General features: G+C 47.5%; 1 protein-coding gene across 4 annotated transcripts in view; it reads left to right on the top strand.

The window, feature by feature from the left end:
* The window catches only part of LOC146058295 (beta-arrestin-1), a 100,747-nt gene that overhangs the window by 32,796 nt on the left and 50,712 nt on the right, over positions 1–17,239 (top strand). For all 4 annotated transcript variants that reach the window (XM_083170532.1, XM_083170531.1, XM_083170530.1 and 1 more), the window contains exon 2: positions 12,611–12,641. In XM_083170532.1, the coding sequence (XP_083026658.1) occupies positions 12,611–12,641 (31 nt within the window). The remainder of the gene's footprint in view (positions 1–12,610; positions 12,642–17,239) is intronic.

Genomic DNA, 17,239 nt, shown 5'->3' with positions numbered 1-17,239 from the left:
TTCCCGCTGATATCCCACCATTACCATCTTCCTGCTGATACCTCACTATTACCATCTTCCCGCTGATACCTCACTATTACCGTCTTCCCGCTGATATCTCACTATTACCATCTTCCCGCTGATATCTCACTATTACCACCTTCCCGCTGATATCTCACTATTACCATCTTCCCGCTGATACCTCACTATTACCATCTTGCCGCTGATATCTCACTATTACCACCTTCCCGCTGATACCTCACTATTACCGTCTTCCCGCTGATATCTCACTATTATCGTCTTCCTGCTGATATCTCACTATTACCATCTTCCCGCTGATACCTCACTAATACCGTCTTCGCGCTGATACCTCACTATTACCATCTTCCCGCTGATATCTCACTATTGCCACCTTCCCGATGATATCTCACTATTACCATCTTCCCGATGATATCTCACTATTACCATCTTCCCGCTGATACCTCACTATTACCATCTTCCCGCTGATATCTCACTATTACCATCTTCCCGCTGATACCTCACTATTACCATCTTCCCGCTGATATCTCACTATTACCATCTTCCCGCTGATAAGTCACTATTACCATCTTCCCGCTGATATCTCACTATTACCATCTTCCCGATGATATCTCACTATTACCATCTTCCCGCTGATACCTCACTATTACCATCTTCCCGCTGATATCTCACTATTACCATCTTCCCGCTGATACCTCACTATTACCATCTTCCTGCTGATATCTCACTATTACCATCTTCCCGCTGATACCTCACTATTACCGTCTTCCCGCTGATACCTCACTATTACCGTCTTCCCGCTAATATCTCATTATTACCACCTTCCCGATGATATCTCACTATTACCATCTTCCCGATGATACCTCACTATTACCATCTTCCCACTGATATCTCACTATTACCATCTTCCCGCTGATATCTCAATATTACCATCTTCCCGCTGATACCTCACTATTACCGTCTTCCCACTGATATCTCACTATTACCATCTTCCCGCTGATATCTCAATATTACCATCTTCCCACTGATATCTCACTATTACCGTCTTCCCACTGATATCTCACTATTACCATCTTCCCGCTGATATCTCACTATTACCGTCTTGCCGCTGATATCTCACTAATACGAGCGTCTCCCACACGCGCGTCCCATAATCACCAAACTGCGCCCCCTAGGTGGGACCCGTTCGGCGCACTGGGGCAAAGATCATTGTGGCTCCATCTGAATCTCCTTCCTGCTGATACTGTATCTCATTAATACTGTTGTTTTGGTGGCAATCATTATCTATAACACGTAGCCAGCTGAATAAATCACTGTTATGCCCCTTTCCCACTGCAGGTCTAAAACGGTAAATTGACGATTTTTCAGCGCAATTTACCGTTTAAGGCTGCAGTGGGAAAGTGCCAGAGTTGAAATACCGGTTAAAGATAACCGGTATTTCAACCCGTCCTACACGGTTAAATACCATTTTTGAGGCAGTGGGAATGCCTCTGAAACGGTATTTAGTTAAAAAAAAAAATTGGCGTGGTGTCCCCCCCACTGCCGTAACCAGCACCAGGCTGAAAGAGCCGGGGCTGGCATTAAAAAATCAGAAATCCCAACAAATAGGGCTTCGCTGATTTTTTAAAACCAGCCCCAGGCTCAAGGGCCGGGGCTGGTTCCCAAAATATGGGGGACAAAACGAGTAGGGGTCCCCCGTATTTTAAGAACCAGCCCCAGGCACAACCAGCCAGCAGGGTAATGTCACAGCCGGGTGACACTTATTATATAAGGTCCCGCGGCCAAAGCATTAACCCTACCGACCAGTCAGCCTGGCCAGGGGTCCTGGGGGAGTGGGGACCCCCCAATAAAGGGGTTCCCCCCCCTCCAGGACTTACCTGACCAGGCTGAAGCCTGGTGCTGTCCCCGGTGGCCCTGTGCGGTGGCCACCGGGCTGATCATTGTGTAAAAAAATAGATGAAAAACCTATTGTTTTAAACTGTGGAACTATGAGTCCCAGCAAGCCTCCCCCGCAAGCTGGGACTTGGAGAACCACAAGTCCCAGCCGGCGGGGCATTAAAGGGCCCGCTGGGTCTTGTAGTTCCACAGTAAAAAAAATAGATAAATAAATACTCACTGACACATTATAAAAATAAAAGTTGGTACTCTTTACCTAGAATGGCGCCAGCGATTGAAATCGCGGGCGTCGGGGGTAAAAATCGCGGTCATCGCGGGCATCGCGGGTAAATCGGGATGCCCGCGATGACCGCGATCACCGCGATTTTCCCATAGGGAACAATGTTAAAACGGCTGATTGACCGCGATTTTACTGTTAAACGCCTCAATGGACCCGATTTGGGGCCAAATAGGCCAAATTAACCCTTAAATGTCCCCCCAAATTTTTAACGCCACCCCACGATCCACGCCAACCCGAAGCGTGGCGAGCGCAGCGAGCCCGCGAGGGGCGGCGGTACGCGTCCTCCGACCTTTTCATGCCCTACTATCCACTAGGGCGTGGTGTGAGAATATAATAGTGTGGCGAGCGCAGCGAGCCACCGAGCCCGAAGCGTGGCGAGCGCAGCGAGCCCCGCGAGGGGACGCGGATACCTTCACAGTTATGCGCGTCCCCTCGCGGGCTTCACAGGTGTCCGTGGCGAGGCGGACACCTGTGAAGCCCGCGAGGGGACGCGTCTACCTGTGAAGGTATCCGCGTCCCCTCGCGGGGCTCGCTGCGCTCGCCACGCTTCGGGCTCGGTGGCTCGCTGCGCTCGCCACACTATTATATTCTCACACCACGCCCTAGTGGATAGTAGGGCATGAAAAGGTCGGAGGACGCGTACCGCCGCCCCTCGCGGACTCGCTGCGCTCGCCACGCTTCGGGTTGGCGTGGATCGTGGGGTGGCGTTAAAAATTTGGGGGGACATTTAAGGGTTAATGGGCTCTGTGGCCCATTTAACATTGATTCCTATGGCCAAATCGGGAGGATTGAGCCATTTAACAGTAAAATCGGGTCCATCGCGCCTTTTAACATTGATTCCTATGGGAAATCGGGAGCATCGCGTCGCGGGCATCGCGGGTACATTTATGGCCGGCCGCGACGCGACCGACACGATTTCCATGTTTAACATTGGTTTCAATGGGAAATCGCGGGCATCGCGTCGGTCGCGGCCATACATAAATGTACCCGCGATGCCCGCGACGGGCGCCCTTCTAGGTAAAGAGTACCTAAAAGTTTAATACATACATTACACAAACACACTGATACTTACCTATCTTTATCCCGTAGGTAGGTCCCAGGGTCCGGTCCGGTGGCTTGGTTCCGGGGCCTTGGTTCCGGGGCTGGTCCGGGTCTCCAGGGCTGAAGAGTCCGGGGTCCTGGATCCGTAGTAATCCAAAGGGGTACCTGGGGAAAGAAATCCTACTCACCTGTCCTCTGGCGTCCACCCCGGCATCTTCACTTCAAGACGCGCTGCTCCCGGCTGCTGGTACCCGCTCTGCTCTGCTATACACTAGAGACGCAGAGATCCTTCTTCCTCGGCGTCTCTGCTCAAAATGATTTCTGCCCAATCAGGAGCCGACTTTCTCGGCTCCTGATTGGCCAGAAATCATTTTGAGCAGAGATGCCGAGGAAGAAGGATCTCTGCCTCTCTAGTATACAGCGGAGCAGAGCTTGTGGTTCTCCAAGACCCAGCTTGCGGGGGAGGCTTGCTTTGGCCGGGGGACTTGTATAAAAAGTCTCCCCCCGGCTGTGGCATTACCCTGCTGGCTGGTTGTGCTTGGGGCTGGTTCTTAAAATACGGGGGAGCCCTACTAATTTTGTCCCCCATATTTTTGGAACCAGCCCCGGACCTGGAGCCTGGGGCTGGTTGTTAAAAATCGGGGAACCCCTATTTGTCGGGTTCCCTGATTTTTAATTACCGGCCCTGGCTCATTCAGCCTGGTGCTGGTTACAGCTGTGGGGGGGACCCCACGCTGTTTTTTTTTTTTTATCCCCCCCCCCTTCATATTTTTTATGGGTTAAACGGGTTTTTAAACGGCAGTGTGAATGTGCCAAAAACGGCTTTTAAACGGTAAGTTACCGTTTAAAAGCTGCAGTGGGAAAGGGTCTTTATGGGAAAGCAGCATTAATGTCATTGCGTTTGGGTGAGTTTATACCCTGGATTTAGTTGGAAGTATATAATAATTGTAGCGTGTAATATTTATCAGTCCTGCTCCTTTGTGAAATCGTTTTGTCTTCCGTATGAGCAACTGGTTCTCATTAATGTTGTGGATTCAGACAGAGGAAACGGCGCGGCGGAGAACATTACAGGGAGAGAACACAATCGCACAATGGTAAGCTGCCAAACTAATGGGCAATAACAAAGAACATAACAAAGGGAGGAAAACTGCGGCTCGGCGTGTTCCATAAACGGGAGGATTTATGCAATAACAAGATCATAATTCAGCCACAAAGAGAATCCAAACACCTGAGCACATTCGTTATATGAACGAGTAACGATGACAGCACAATGTTTGTCATAGAATAATAACAACCGGCAGATTCAGACCTCTTCACACGGCAGGCGATGATCAATTTACTGCGCATGCGTGAGACCGTCCTGCGATACGCACACCGTTCACAAGCTGATTGACAGGAAGTAGGCGTCTGGGGGTGGTAACCGGCCATGCAATCAGGAGTCCCTATTATCTGGTTGGGCAGCTAGTTCAGTAAGGCAGGGGGCGGGGGTGCTGACGGAGCAGGAAAGGGGTGGGGCCACAGGTGAAACATGTTTGGCGGCATAGCCAGAGCGATCAGGTGTCAGGACTGAATCAGGCAGATTTTGTGAAAGTGTCTCCAGTGGTCTGCAAAGTCCGATGGGTGCCAAACAGGGCTATTTGGCGGAATTTTGGGAGGATAGGTGCACGTGGACACATTTTCCACCTGTCTAGTAATTCTCCACCAGTATAGCCATTTCCACCAGTATAGTCATTCTCCACCAGTATAGTCATTCTCCACCAGTATAGTCATTTCCACCAGTATAGTCATTCTCCACCAATATAGTAATTCTCCACCAGTATAGTCATTTCCACCAGTATAGTCATTCTCCACCAGTATAGTCATTCGCCACCAGTATAGTCATTTCCACCAGTATAGTCATTCTCCACCAGTATAGTCATTTCCACCAGTATAGTCATTCTCCACCAGTATAGTCATTCTCCACCAGTATAGCCATTTCCACCAGTATAGTCATTCTCCACCAGTATAGCCATTTCCACAGTACTGTATAGCCATTTCCACCAGTATAGTCATTCTCCACCAGTATAGCCATTTCCACCAGTATAGTCATTCTCCACCAGTATAGTCATTCTCCACCAGTATAGCCATTTCCACCAGTATAGTCATTCTCCGCCAGTATAGTCATTCTCCACCAGTATAGTCATTTCCACCAGTATAGTCATTCTCCACCAGTATAGTCATTCTCCACCAGTATAGTCATTTCCACCAGTATAGTCATTCTCCACCAGTATAGTCATTTCCACCAGTATAGTCATTCTCCACCAGTATAGTCATTCTCCAACAGTATAGCCATTTCCACCAGTATAGTCATTCTCCACCAGTATAGCCATTTCCACAGTATAGCCATTTCCACCAGTATAGTCATTCTCCACCAGTATAGCCATTTCCACCAGTATAGTCATTCTCCACCAGTATAGCCATTTCCACCAGTATAGTCATTCTCCACCAGTATAGTCATTCTCCCCCAATATAGTAATTCTCCACCAGTATAGCCATTTCCACCAGTATAGTCATTCTCCACCAGTATAGCCATTTCCACAGTATAGCCATTCTCCACCAGTATAGTCATTTCCACCAGTATAGTAATTCTCCACCAGTATAGTCATTCTCCACCAGTATAGCCATTCTCCACCAGTATAGTCATTCTCCACCAGTATAGTCATTCTCCACCAGTATAGTCATTCTCCACCAGTATAGTCATTCTCCACCAATAAATTATTTCTCCACCAGTATAGTCATTCTCCACCAGTATAGTCATTCTCCACCAGTATAGCCATTTCCACCAGTAAAGTCATTCTCCACCAGTATAGCCATTTCCACAGTATAGCCATTCTCCACCAGTATAGTCATTCTCCACCAGTATAGCCATTTCCACCAGTATAGTCATTCTCCACCAGTATAGTCATTCTCCACCAATATAGTAATTCTCCACCAGTATAGTCATTCTCCACCAGTATAGTCATTCTCCACCAATATAGTAATTCTCCACCAGTATAGCCATTTCCACCAGTATAGCCATTCTCCACCAGTATAGTCATTATCCACCAGTATAGCCATTTCCACCAGTATAGTCATTCTCCACCAGTATAGTCATTCTCCACCAGTATAGTCATTCTCAACCAATATAGTAATTCTCCACCAGTATAGCCATTTCCACCAGTATAGCCATTTCCACCAGTATAGTCATTCTCCACCAGTATAGACATTTCCACAGTATAGCCATTCTCCACCAGTATAGTCCTTCTCCACCAGTATAGTCATTCTCCACCAGTATAGTCATTCTCCACCAATATAGTAATTCTCCACCAGTATAGCCATTTCCACCAATATAGTCTCTGTAACTATGGGAAGGGAATTGTGATACCGGGGGAGGGTTACCGGTAATGTTAGTGATAATGCCAGCGCGGGAATCTGTTGTATAGGGCGATGCGATAAATAAGGCACTATGGACAGAGAGATATTGTACCCTATAATTATTTGCTCATAGGGATACTAGTAAGCCCGCTCGAAGCAAATGCTTCGAAAACTAGTCTTCTGCCTTGTGATTGCCTCTGTGTTTGTGTATGTGTGAGAGAGAAGGAAATGTAGTTTCACTCACTGCCAACAGATGGCAGTGTTTCGGAGACACACTCGCGGTACAAGGCGCTTTTCAGTTAGCAAAGCAACTATTGCACAAACAAAATATTTAAATTTTATATTCATCTTCCTACTTTAATGGTGAGCAGGAGATTTAAAAATTCAGAAGCTTTAGTAAATTTACTCCATAGACTCCGAGTTAAAAAAAGGGTCAATGTGGGGAAATTGTAATGAGTATTATATAAACGCTTGATTGCATATCAAACGTTTTCATGTGTCGACCTATTAACTGTCAAGCTAATTACTGTCGACCGATGGACCGCATATGGGTTCTAATGTAGACTATGGTAGGAACCACATAACATGGCACAGAAAAGACCGGCGGCGGCACCAGTTACCTATTTATACCGGGAATAATTCTGTTAGCTGATAATATTATTAAGCAGCGATTGCCGCCTGTTCGTTTTTTGGGGTATTAAATCTAGCGAGAGGCATTAAAGTCAACATGATGTGTAGTTATTGGTGCTAATTAGGTCCACAGCTTACACTCTGGTTCTGCAATCCTGGCGCCCTGCCCAGACATCGGCTCACGCGTCACAATGGATGTTGCCTATTTTCAAATGATTTAATTTTCTGGTTCTCGACATTCCCAGATGTGTCTGCGTCCACCTGTGAAAGACCTTCTATATACAGCGCACAGGATGGAAGCTGGCAGGATTAATTATCTGCAGATCTAGATGCAATCAGTCACATCCTGTCACACTTCAGGTGGGGCTGAGGAAATGCAAGCAAGCGTCTTATTGGCCAATGAGGGTTATAGCCTATTTCCTTGACTGTTATTTATATAAACGTCCCCGTTTGTCAACTTAAAGCATTGAGAAGATTTAGGGAGAGTTCCAAGGTACAATACGGCGTTCATAGGCATATAAAATACTCTAGAAGTAGAATGGACTTCTGGGTAATACTCATCAGCATGGCATCCCATTGAGTCAAAAGGAATATAAACATTTGAGTCTTTCTCGTATCCTATATGCACAAGATCATTACAGACATTTTTGGAAAGCAGATGTAACCTGTGACGCAACCCAGATTTGGCCTAGTACCCCAGTAATTGCACTGCATTGATCTCTCAATGGCCCTGTGTAGAGAATTGGGGGAGCTGATATAGGTGCTAGATCTGTGCTAATAACACTGATTGGATCTTGCGTGGCCTGTTAATTAATAGAAACAAAACACAATCACCATTCGCACGGCCAGGGGAGGGAGGGGGCAGAGAGCTGTCTGGGGCAGGGGAACACCCAGCATTTTATGGTTGCTGGTGAGATGAAGCATTTGATGGTTGGCGACCATTTTTCACCCGTATGCCTGCGTGGGAATCGATGTGTCTGCTAACACATGCTGGGTGGACATTCACATGGTGTATGTGTGTGGGGGGGTATTCGGTCAACCAGCGAGCATCATTTCAGCACTTGGTAAGCAACGAAACCTGCATCACCCCCACAGTCTAGACTACAAAATAGAGGGATGAAAACATGCCTGCTGCCAGGACTAATTTATGCCAGCCAGTGCTGGTGGCACTATAGAAAGGGAAAAAAATGCAGCATTAAGTTCCCTGCCATAGTGCCATCCAAGAGACAGCCTTCCTTAATCTGATTGTGCAAACAAAGCGATAGCCAATTACAATTCAATATTAATATTCAGCCTCCGCCCCTATTGGTCACTGCAACCACCTATATTTCTTCCTGTCTACAGAAAATAAATAAATATGATACCCTAAAACAGGCATCTTTATTGGAATATTAGTAGTGCAATCACCAACATCCTGTCCGCTACGCCAAATTGTCTAGAAACAGTTTCTGGCAGATCACATTTATCATAACCCCGTGACGGTGATTTCTCCACATAACCTCCATTAATGAAACGTTTCACTATAAGAATTGCAGACTCTCTAAGTGATCTGTGCAGGCAGCTTCTTGATGGTTGTCATTTCAGCAGCACAAAGACCAGTTCGATGCAGAACTTTAATATCTATCGAGGCCGCCGAGATCTTTCCATCTCAGATAAAGAAAAGACTAAAATATAGAAAAGTTACATGACTGAATATCCCGCTCAGCCCGTCTTTTTCAATGCAGTTTGGCCAATTATTGTATCGACTGCAAATACAATTTGTGGGAAAGAGCTGCAGAATGGAGAACGTATTGATTTCTCTAAAACCAGCATTTTACGGTTTAGCACAAGGCATGACCAAGGGAATGTAATGAGGGTCTTTCATTTACCGCTCACATTATATAGAAACATAGAATTTGACGGCAGATAAGAGCCATTTGGCCCATCTAGTCTGCCCCTTTTTTATCCTTCAGGTAATCTCAACCCTTTTTGATCCTTATTTCTTTGTAAGAATATTCATATGCCTATCCCAAGCATGTTTAAATTGTTTTACTGTCTTAGCCTCTACCACCTCTGATGGGAGGCTATTCCACTTATCCACTACCCTTTCTGTGAAGTAATTCTTCCTCACATTTCCCCTGAACCTACCTCCCTCCAGTTTCAGTGCATGCCCTCGTGTTCTATTACTTCTTTTCCTTTAAAAAAAAATTCCCTCCCTTACTATGTTAAAACCCTTGTTATATTTGAAGATTTCTATCATGTCCCCCCTTTCCCTTCTCTGCTCCAAACTATACATGTTAAGATCTTTTAGTATTTCCATGTAATTTTTTGTGATGTAGGCCATGCACCATTTTAGTTGCCCTTCTTTGTACACTCTCTAATGTATTTATATCCTTCTGAAGATATGGTTTCCAGAACTGGACACAGAATTCCAGATGAGGTCGTACCAATGACCTATAAAGTGGCATTATTACGTCTTTTTTTCTGCTACTAATTCCTCTCCCTATGCAACCAAGCATCTGACTAGCCTTCCTCATTGCTTTGCTACATTGCTTTCCTGCCTTTAAGTCACTTGAAATAGTGACTAGATAACTTTCCTCCTCAGTAGTTTCCATTATAGTACCCTTGATACTCTATTGAGCCTTTGGATTTTTTAGTCCCAGGTGTATCATTTTGCATCCAGGTTCTTATCCATGTAATAGTTTTATAATCCAATCCCACACTTTCAAGTTTAATTAGCAGTCTGCGATGTGGGACAGTGTCAAATGCCTTACTAAAGTCTAGCTATGCCACATCTACGGTGCCCTCTTCATCTATTATTTTGGTCATGGAGTCAAAAAAGTCAATAAGATTTGTTGGTACTTGTTTCCTAGCACGGCCACACCGATTAGCATCGGGATGGTCGTGTCGGAAAAATCACGTCGGTCGCATCGCATGCGATTTGGTCGCATGCGATGCGACCGATGCGACCGATGCGATCCGATTTTTACATTGGATCCAATGTAAAATGGTCCCTGGGACCCGATTTTACATAGGATTCAATGTAAAATAGCCCCCAGACCCCAATTTCAGCACCCCTGATGGTTGAAATGGCCCCTCATTGGTAACGCCACCCCACGATTGACGCTAACCCGAAGCGTGGCGAGCGCAGCGAGCCCGCGAGGGGCGGCGGTGCGCGTCCTCCGACCTTTTCATACCCCTACTATCCACGTCGGCGTGGAGTTGAGAATAGAATAGTGTGGCGAGCGCAGCGAGCCACCGAGCCCGAAGCGTGGCGAGCGCAGCGAGCCCCGCGAGGGGACGCGGATACCTGTGAAGCCCGCGAGGGGACGCGGATACCTGTGAAGGTATCCACGTCCCCTCACGGGGCGCGCTGCGCTCGCCACGCTTCGGGCTCGGTGGCTCGCTGCGCTCGCCACACTATTCTATTCTCAACTCCACGCCGACGTGGATAGTAGGGGTATGAAAAGGTCGGAGGACGCGCACCGCCGCCCCTCGCGGGCTCGCTGCGCTCGCCACGCTTCGGGTTGGCGTCAATAGTGGGGTGGCGTTTACAATGTGGGGGCATGACGGGGCCATATACAATGAGAAATGGCCCATATTACATAGTTACATAGTAGGTAAGGCTGAAAAAAGACTTGCGTCCATCTAGTTCAACCTGGTATAGATATCCATTGCTGATATCATATTGGCCCCTTTCCCATTGATTACTATGTGAAGATGGACTTAATCAAGTCCATCTTATCTTGTGCCATTATAATGGCACAAGACCGACACGACCGACGCGATTTCAATGTTAAAAATATTTTTACATTGAAGCCTATGGAGAAATCGGGTCCATCGCGTCGGTCGCGTCGTGTGCCATGTTAAGGCACACGACGCGACCGACGCGATGGACCCGATGGACGCGATTTCTCCATAGGCTTCAATGTTAAAATATTTTTAACATTGAAGCCTATGGAGAATCGGGTCCATCGCGTCGGTCGCGTCGTGTGCCTTATTAAAGGCACACGACCGACGCGATGGACCCGATTTTCCATTTGCCGGTAAAATGGACCTGATTTGAAAGAAAATCGGGTCCATCGTGGGCATCGTGTGCCTTAAAGTTAAGGCACACGACCAAGAAGATTGTGGCCGTGCTAGGAAACAAGTACCGATTTGTTTGGCATGATCTCCCTGCAGTAAAAACATGCTGTTTTGGATCCTGTAAGTTGTTTAATTTGAGATATTCCACTATTCTTTCTTTTAATAGTGTTTCCATTAATTTCCCTACTACTGATGTAAGGCTCACTGGTCTGTAGTTACTTGCTTCTTCTTTGCTTCCGCTTTTGTGCAGTGGAACTACATTTGCGCTTTTCCAGTCCTCTGGAACTGCACCTGAATCTAGTGACTGGTTGAATAAATCTGGTAATGGCGCTACCAACACATCTTTTAGTTCTTTTAGTATCAATGGACATTGTCAAGATGACTCTAAGTACTAGTCACATTCTGCAGCAGTTATTACCCAGGGAGCAGCTGTTATTGATTTTTGTACACATCGTTACTGTGAATATAACCTAGCACCACAGCTGATGGAATCTGTACTTATAGAGTTGCCCATAGAATGTATCTAATAAGCCACTTATGCACAAGATACACCAGTGTTCACACATCTGTCACGTGCAATGTATCTGACCAGTGGGTGTATCACGGGAATGTCGCAGGTGTGCAGCGGAGTGGCGTTAAGGTGCTTGCTAAGCAGCGAGCAACCATCCTGAATTAGGCCCCTTGTGGGGAAATTATATTTTACAGTACAGTATATAACAACAAGTAAATACGGTTGTCATGATAGTGTCCGTTATATTAATGCGGATTTCCCTCTCCCGTATACTCTATTGATGATGAATGGTAAAATGGGATTTAATTCAATTACCATGTAAGAGTTTAATTACATACAGAAAACAGATGAAATATCCAATATAGAATTATATCGCGCTGTCACCATTATTCTTCTATTTATGTGTCAACATGTTTTCATGGCTGAGAGCACAAGTTATGTGGGATGCATTCCGCCTCCCGGCACTCCCTATACCGATGCCAGTATCCTGACTACTGCCCAGAAACTGGCACCAGAATACCGACATCAGTTAGGATGTCGGAATCCCGGCTGCAGAGGAGGTGGTTAGGTTTGGGAGGTTAGCTTTGGGCACTCACAGGGGTGGGGGGTGGTTAAGCTGCAGGGAGGGAGGGTTTAGGGTTAGGTGGTGGGGAGGGTTAGGCTGCAGGGAGGGGGTCAACCAGAATAACCCCCTAAGTCCAAATGAGAGTTTAGGGTAGAGTTATATGTACTGGTGCTAAGTTGTAATGTGTTTTTTCTTCTCTCTTTGTCTGCAGAGTATTTAAGAAAGCAAGTCCAAATGGGAAGGTAAGCAGTGATATATTACACGTGCATGTGTCTGTGCTGGATTCTGTAACTGTGCTGTAAATCCCATGTCCACCCCTGAAAAGTCATTTTATTTATCACTATATATATTGCTGCAATAAATGCCGACCAGAGCCCACCGCAGTGATCAGTAACATATAAAGGGCGGTATTCAATTGTTTTTCCCCAGCATAATAGCTTGCTACCCCGGGGATGGTGCGCAGTGGTGCCGAGAGGGGGAGAGATGGTGCTCTGTCCCCGGGTCCAGGTCTGATGGTGGGGCCCAGGACCCGCTCCACCCTCCCACATTGCAGAGAGCTGGGCATTCATTGACAGAGGACAGGCTGCCCCCGCAGCACAGCCTCTCTCCCCAGCTCAGTATCATGTGCTGGGCTGGGGAGAGAGGCAGCTGCTGCAGCAGCATCCTGTCCTCTCTCTCTCTGTGCATGAATGATACCTCCCTCCCACCAGTACTGCCCTCTGCCCGCATACATTTTTCCCACAAGGGCATGGCCACGGACCTCCAGTAACCATGCCCCCTACTGATGGCCATGCCCCCTTCGGGCCTGACCGTACTGTCGGTGCCCCTGATGGAGAGCTGAAATGCGGGAATGTGCGGCTAAATGGGACCATAGTGAGCGCAATATGTGCAAAAAAAATAGATCAATTGAATATCGCTCTACGGTCTCCCGTCACTTTATGGAAGATTGGGTGCTATATAACAATTGAATTCCACCCAAAATGTTGGCTTCTGCTATTGTCTAAACCCTGGGGTCGGACCCTGTTGTGAAACTGTGCAGCCATATGTCTGAGGCATGGCGCGGAATTTACTCCAAAAACTCGCAGCCCAGCAAACAGGTCTGAATCGGGCACATGGTGCCACCACCATCTGAAAATTTGGGCTTTTTGGATCTTGTTAAATAATTGCAGTGAGACTGAATTAATGTGATGACAGGAGTTAGAATCTCCTGAACCTCGCCTGGGGGTCGTGCTGTTAGCCACCCCCCCCCCCCCCCCCTGGACTCTATGGGCATAGTTTCCCCAAAAAGCGCGAGACACCCCAACATTAGATTCCGTCAAAAACAGATTGGAGGGCTGAAGATTCCCCGTCGCTGCATTAGGAACTACAATACACGGCCCAAACGCTTCTCTGTGACTTATTCTGTATCTTGTGTTTTTTTTGGTATCCTATATTATTGGAAGAAACAGCATAAATAGCGTTGTGATTATCACTGTAATTCATGCGTATGATCCCAGCATGTCAGCAGTATTCTGTGCACAGATAGGTGTGCCAGACGGGGTCCTGACAGTCAGGCCCCCGACAGTCATTTACCCGACATTGGGATCCCGACTGTTAAAACACCGTCAGACGGGTTCCCAACGGCCACCGGCTATTCTCACTTGTGGGGGTCCACGGCCCCCATAGAGGGAGAATAGAATAGGTGGCGAGCGTAGTGAGCCACCGTGCCCACAAGGGGCTTTGCTGCGCTCGCCATGTTAGTCTGGCCAGTCGGGATTCCGACTAGGGTGGCCAATCCCGGGATCGGGATCGGCGGGATCCCGGGATTTGGCCCCAAAATGTCCGGGATTTCAATCCCGGGACTGGACTATCCAATCCCGGGATTTCGGGATTGTACAGTCTATTGCCGGGCAGCATCTGAGCACACGCTCAGACGCTGCCCGGCTGTTACCGACGCGGGATACGGCCGAGAGAGGTCAGACGGGGGAGAGGATTCCGGTCATTCTGCCCTGTCACTTCTGAACTCACTTGTTCCGTGACACTGACTGGAGGGGAGGGGTGGTGAGCGGGTTTCAGCGCCGGAGGTACAGCGCTGTGGCCTGTGCAGCGTGACCTATGGGTCACGCTGCGCAGGCCGCAGCGCTGCACCTCCGGCACCAGAACACGCTCACGGCCACACACAGTGACAGCATTCCTCTCCGTCCGGCGTCGCAGTCACCACCTGCCCCGCTCCACCACTCATGGGGGACAGCCGCCGCAAGCCCCGCTCCACCATTCATGGGGGACAGCCGCTGTCAGCCCCGCTCCACCGCACTAAAGTAAGTGGGGGACAGGGGCGGGATGCCAATCCTGGGATCCCAGGAATCCCGGGATTGAGCATTTTTCAATCCCGATTCCCGGGATTGAAAAAATGCCCCGGGATTGGCATCCCTAATTCCGACGTTGGGCTAATGACTGTTAGAACCCTATACCACAACCCACAGGTAGATGCATATAATTACTGCACGCTAGTCTAGCTGGATATGCATGTTACCAATACTGTATAAATCATATTTGCCCAAATTCCTTCTCAGATGGATATAACCATGTGCACTGCAGGTGGGGCAGATGTAATGTGCAGAGAGAATAAGATTTGGGTGGGGTTTTACCTCAAAGTGAGATCCATATTGCAGTGTAAAAATAAAGCAGTCAGTATTTTCCCTGCACAGAAACAACATAACTCCCCTAAATCTAACTCTCTCTGTACCTGTACATGGTTTTGTCCATTTAAGAAGGAATTTGTCTTTGCGAGTGAACCAGAATAAGAACCATTGTGTAATATTTAGCAATGTGCACATTTGGGAAGTTATTCCGCTTCCTGTTCTGCATCTATAACAAATATATTTTTTAAACATCTCAGTTATATTTTCCAAGTGCTGATTTCTAGGCCAAATCTTCTTTGCATGGATGCGAGTGCTGCGGACTCTCCGGTTGGGGACAGAGACATTTTCCGAGCGCAGACTGTGGTTTCCATGGAAACTTTAGCTAAAGACGAAATGATTTAGCTCTAAAAAGCTTTAAGGAAAGAATAGCGAGTTCATAGGGGTCAAGGCACATGTAAGCGTCTCGCTGTGTTTGCTGGGGAGAACAGGAGCATTCAGAGAGGCCGCAGCGTCAGAGTGACAACGCGGAGTCAGGAATGTTTCATGTTACACAAGACTTCCTGGGTATTCTTCTGGCCCAGCGGCACACCGGGCACCTACCTACTGCCTATGTCCAGGACCGACTGTGGTCAGACACTCTGAGGGTCATTTATCAAATCTAGAAGTGGAGAAATTGCCCATAGCAACCATTCCAGTGGTGTAGGCCTCGCGGCCTGCTGGGAGTCTCTGGGTGGCTTGTGGGTGCTGGGGATCTGACGTGGCTATTGCTAAATCCCTGCCTGGACCTTTAGTTACTTGTCTGCTGTCCCGTCGCACCTGGGCGCATTGATAATGTCCTGCCCAAAATGGCCACCCTCTTTCAGGAGACAGTTATTAAGGATGCTAGAGAAGGCTGCGGCCATTTTGGGTGGGCATTTTTAATGGGAGCAGGAGCAACCGACCCATCAGTGGGAGGACTCAGCGGGTGGAGGGAATACCCTGACAACGAGGCGTTACTGAGGGAAGGAAGGATTTTAACCCACACCTCTTTACAGAGACCAGAAAGCCCATATACAGGAAGATCTGATTCTTCTGTCGTCCATCTTAAACCATCTGACCATCCTGACAAACACTGATGGGCTCATCCTGCACAGGATTTACAATATAGTCACACCACTGACCCATTAAGTCATTTGTAAGGCCATCCTGGCAGCTAAGAGCTGATAGGTTGGTACTTTGGGCCTTATTCTAGTTCACTCTTAGAGGCAAATTCCTTCTTAGATGGACAAAACCATGTGCACTGCAGGTGGGGCAGATGTAACATGTGCAGAGAGAATTAGATTTGGGTGGGGTTGCTTCAAAGTGAGATCTATATTGCAGTGTAAAAATAAAGCAGCCAGTATTTTTCCTGCACAGAAACAAAATAACTCACCCAAAGCTAAATCTCTCTGCACATGTTACATCTGCCCCAGCTGCAGTGCACATGGTTTTGTCCATGAAGGAATTTGTCAGAAAGAGTGAACAAGAATAAGGCCCACTATGGGCCAGATTCTCTAAGCTTCAAAAGTGATAAAATGGAGAGTGTTAAACAGCCAGCCAATCAGCTCCTACCTGCCATGTCACAGACTGTGTTTGAAAAATGTCAGACAGGAGCTGATTGGCTGGCTGTTTATCACTCTCCATTTTATCACTTTTGAAGTTTAGAGAATCTGGCCCTATGTCTCTACACTTTATCTCTCTCCAAGATTTGAAGAACTTTGCCATTAAGCTTCTTCCTGCCCCCAGCCAGCGCTAAACCAGCAAATGTAGCCGTAACCAAGGAATTGTGGGTAGAGAATATGCAAATGATCACCTTAGAGCTCTAATTAAACGCTGCAGCCACGGCAAATTTTAATTGCTTTTTATCTGACCACATCCGAATGAATAAAACATCAGCTGTTCCTGACAGGACCTCGGCCTGCGCAGCGGCGGCTGGTAGGACCCGGCTTCGGAAATCCCTTGTCAGGATGAAGCGTAAACCGGTGACTGACATATGTACAATCACTGTTTATTGGGGGTATCTGAGAACGGCGTGTAGCAGGTGGGTAATGTATACTTACATTGGGTGCCATTTACCCCAGGTCCCGATGGTGGGGCTCTGCACGTTGAATTTCACACTCGCGCTCAGTCCAGGATGGGCGGACAGGCCGTGGGAAGGGGGTGGACAAGGGAACCACCCATTGTTTTACGGGCCCGCCCAT

This window comes from Crinia signifera, chromosome 2 (genome assembly GCF_055691185.1).
Source record: "Crinia signifera chromosome 2, ASM5569118v1, whole genome shotgun sequence".
NCBI lineage: Eukaryota > Metazoa > Chordata > Amphibia > Anura > Myobatrachidae > Crinia > Crinia signifera.
The sequence above is the reverse complement of the archived record's forward strand: the minus strand, read 5'-3'. Positions and strand labels throughout refer to the sequence as shown.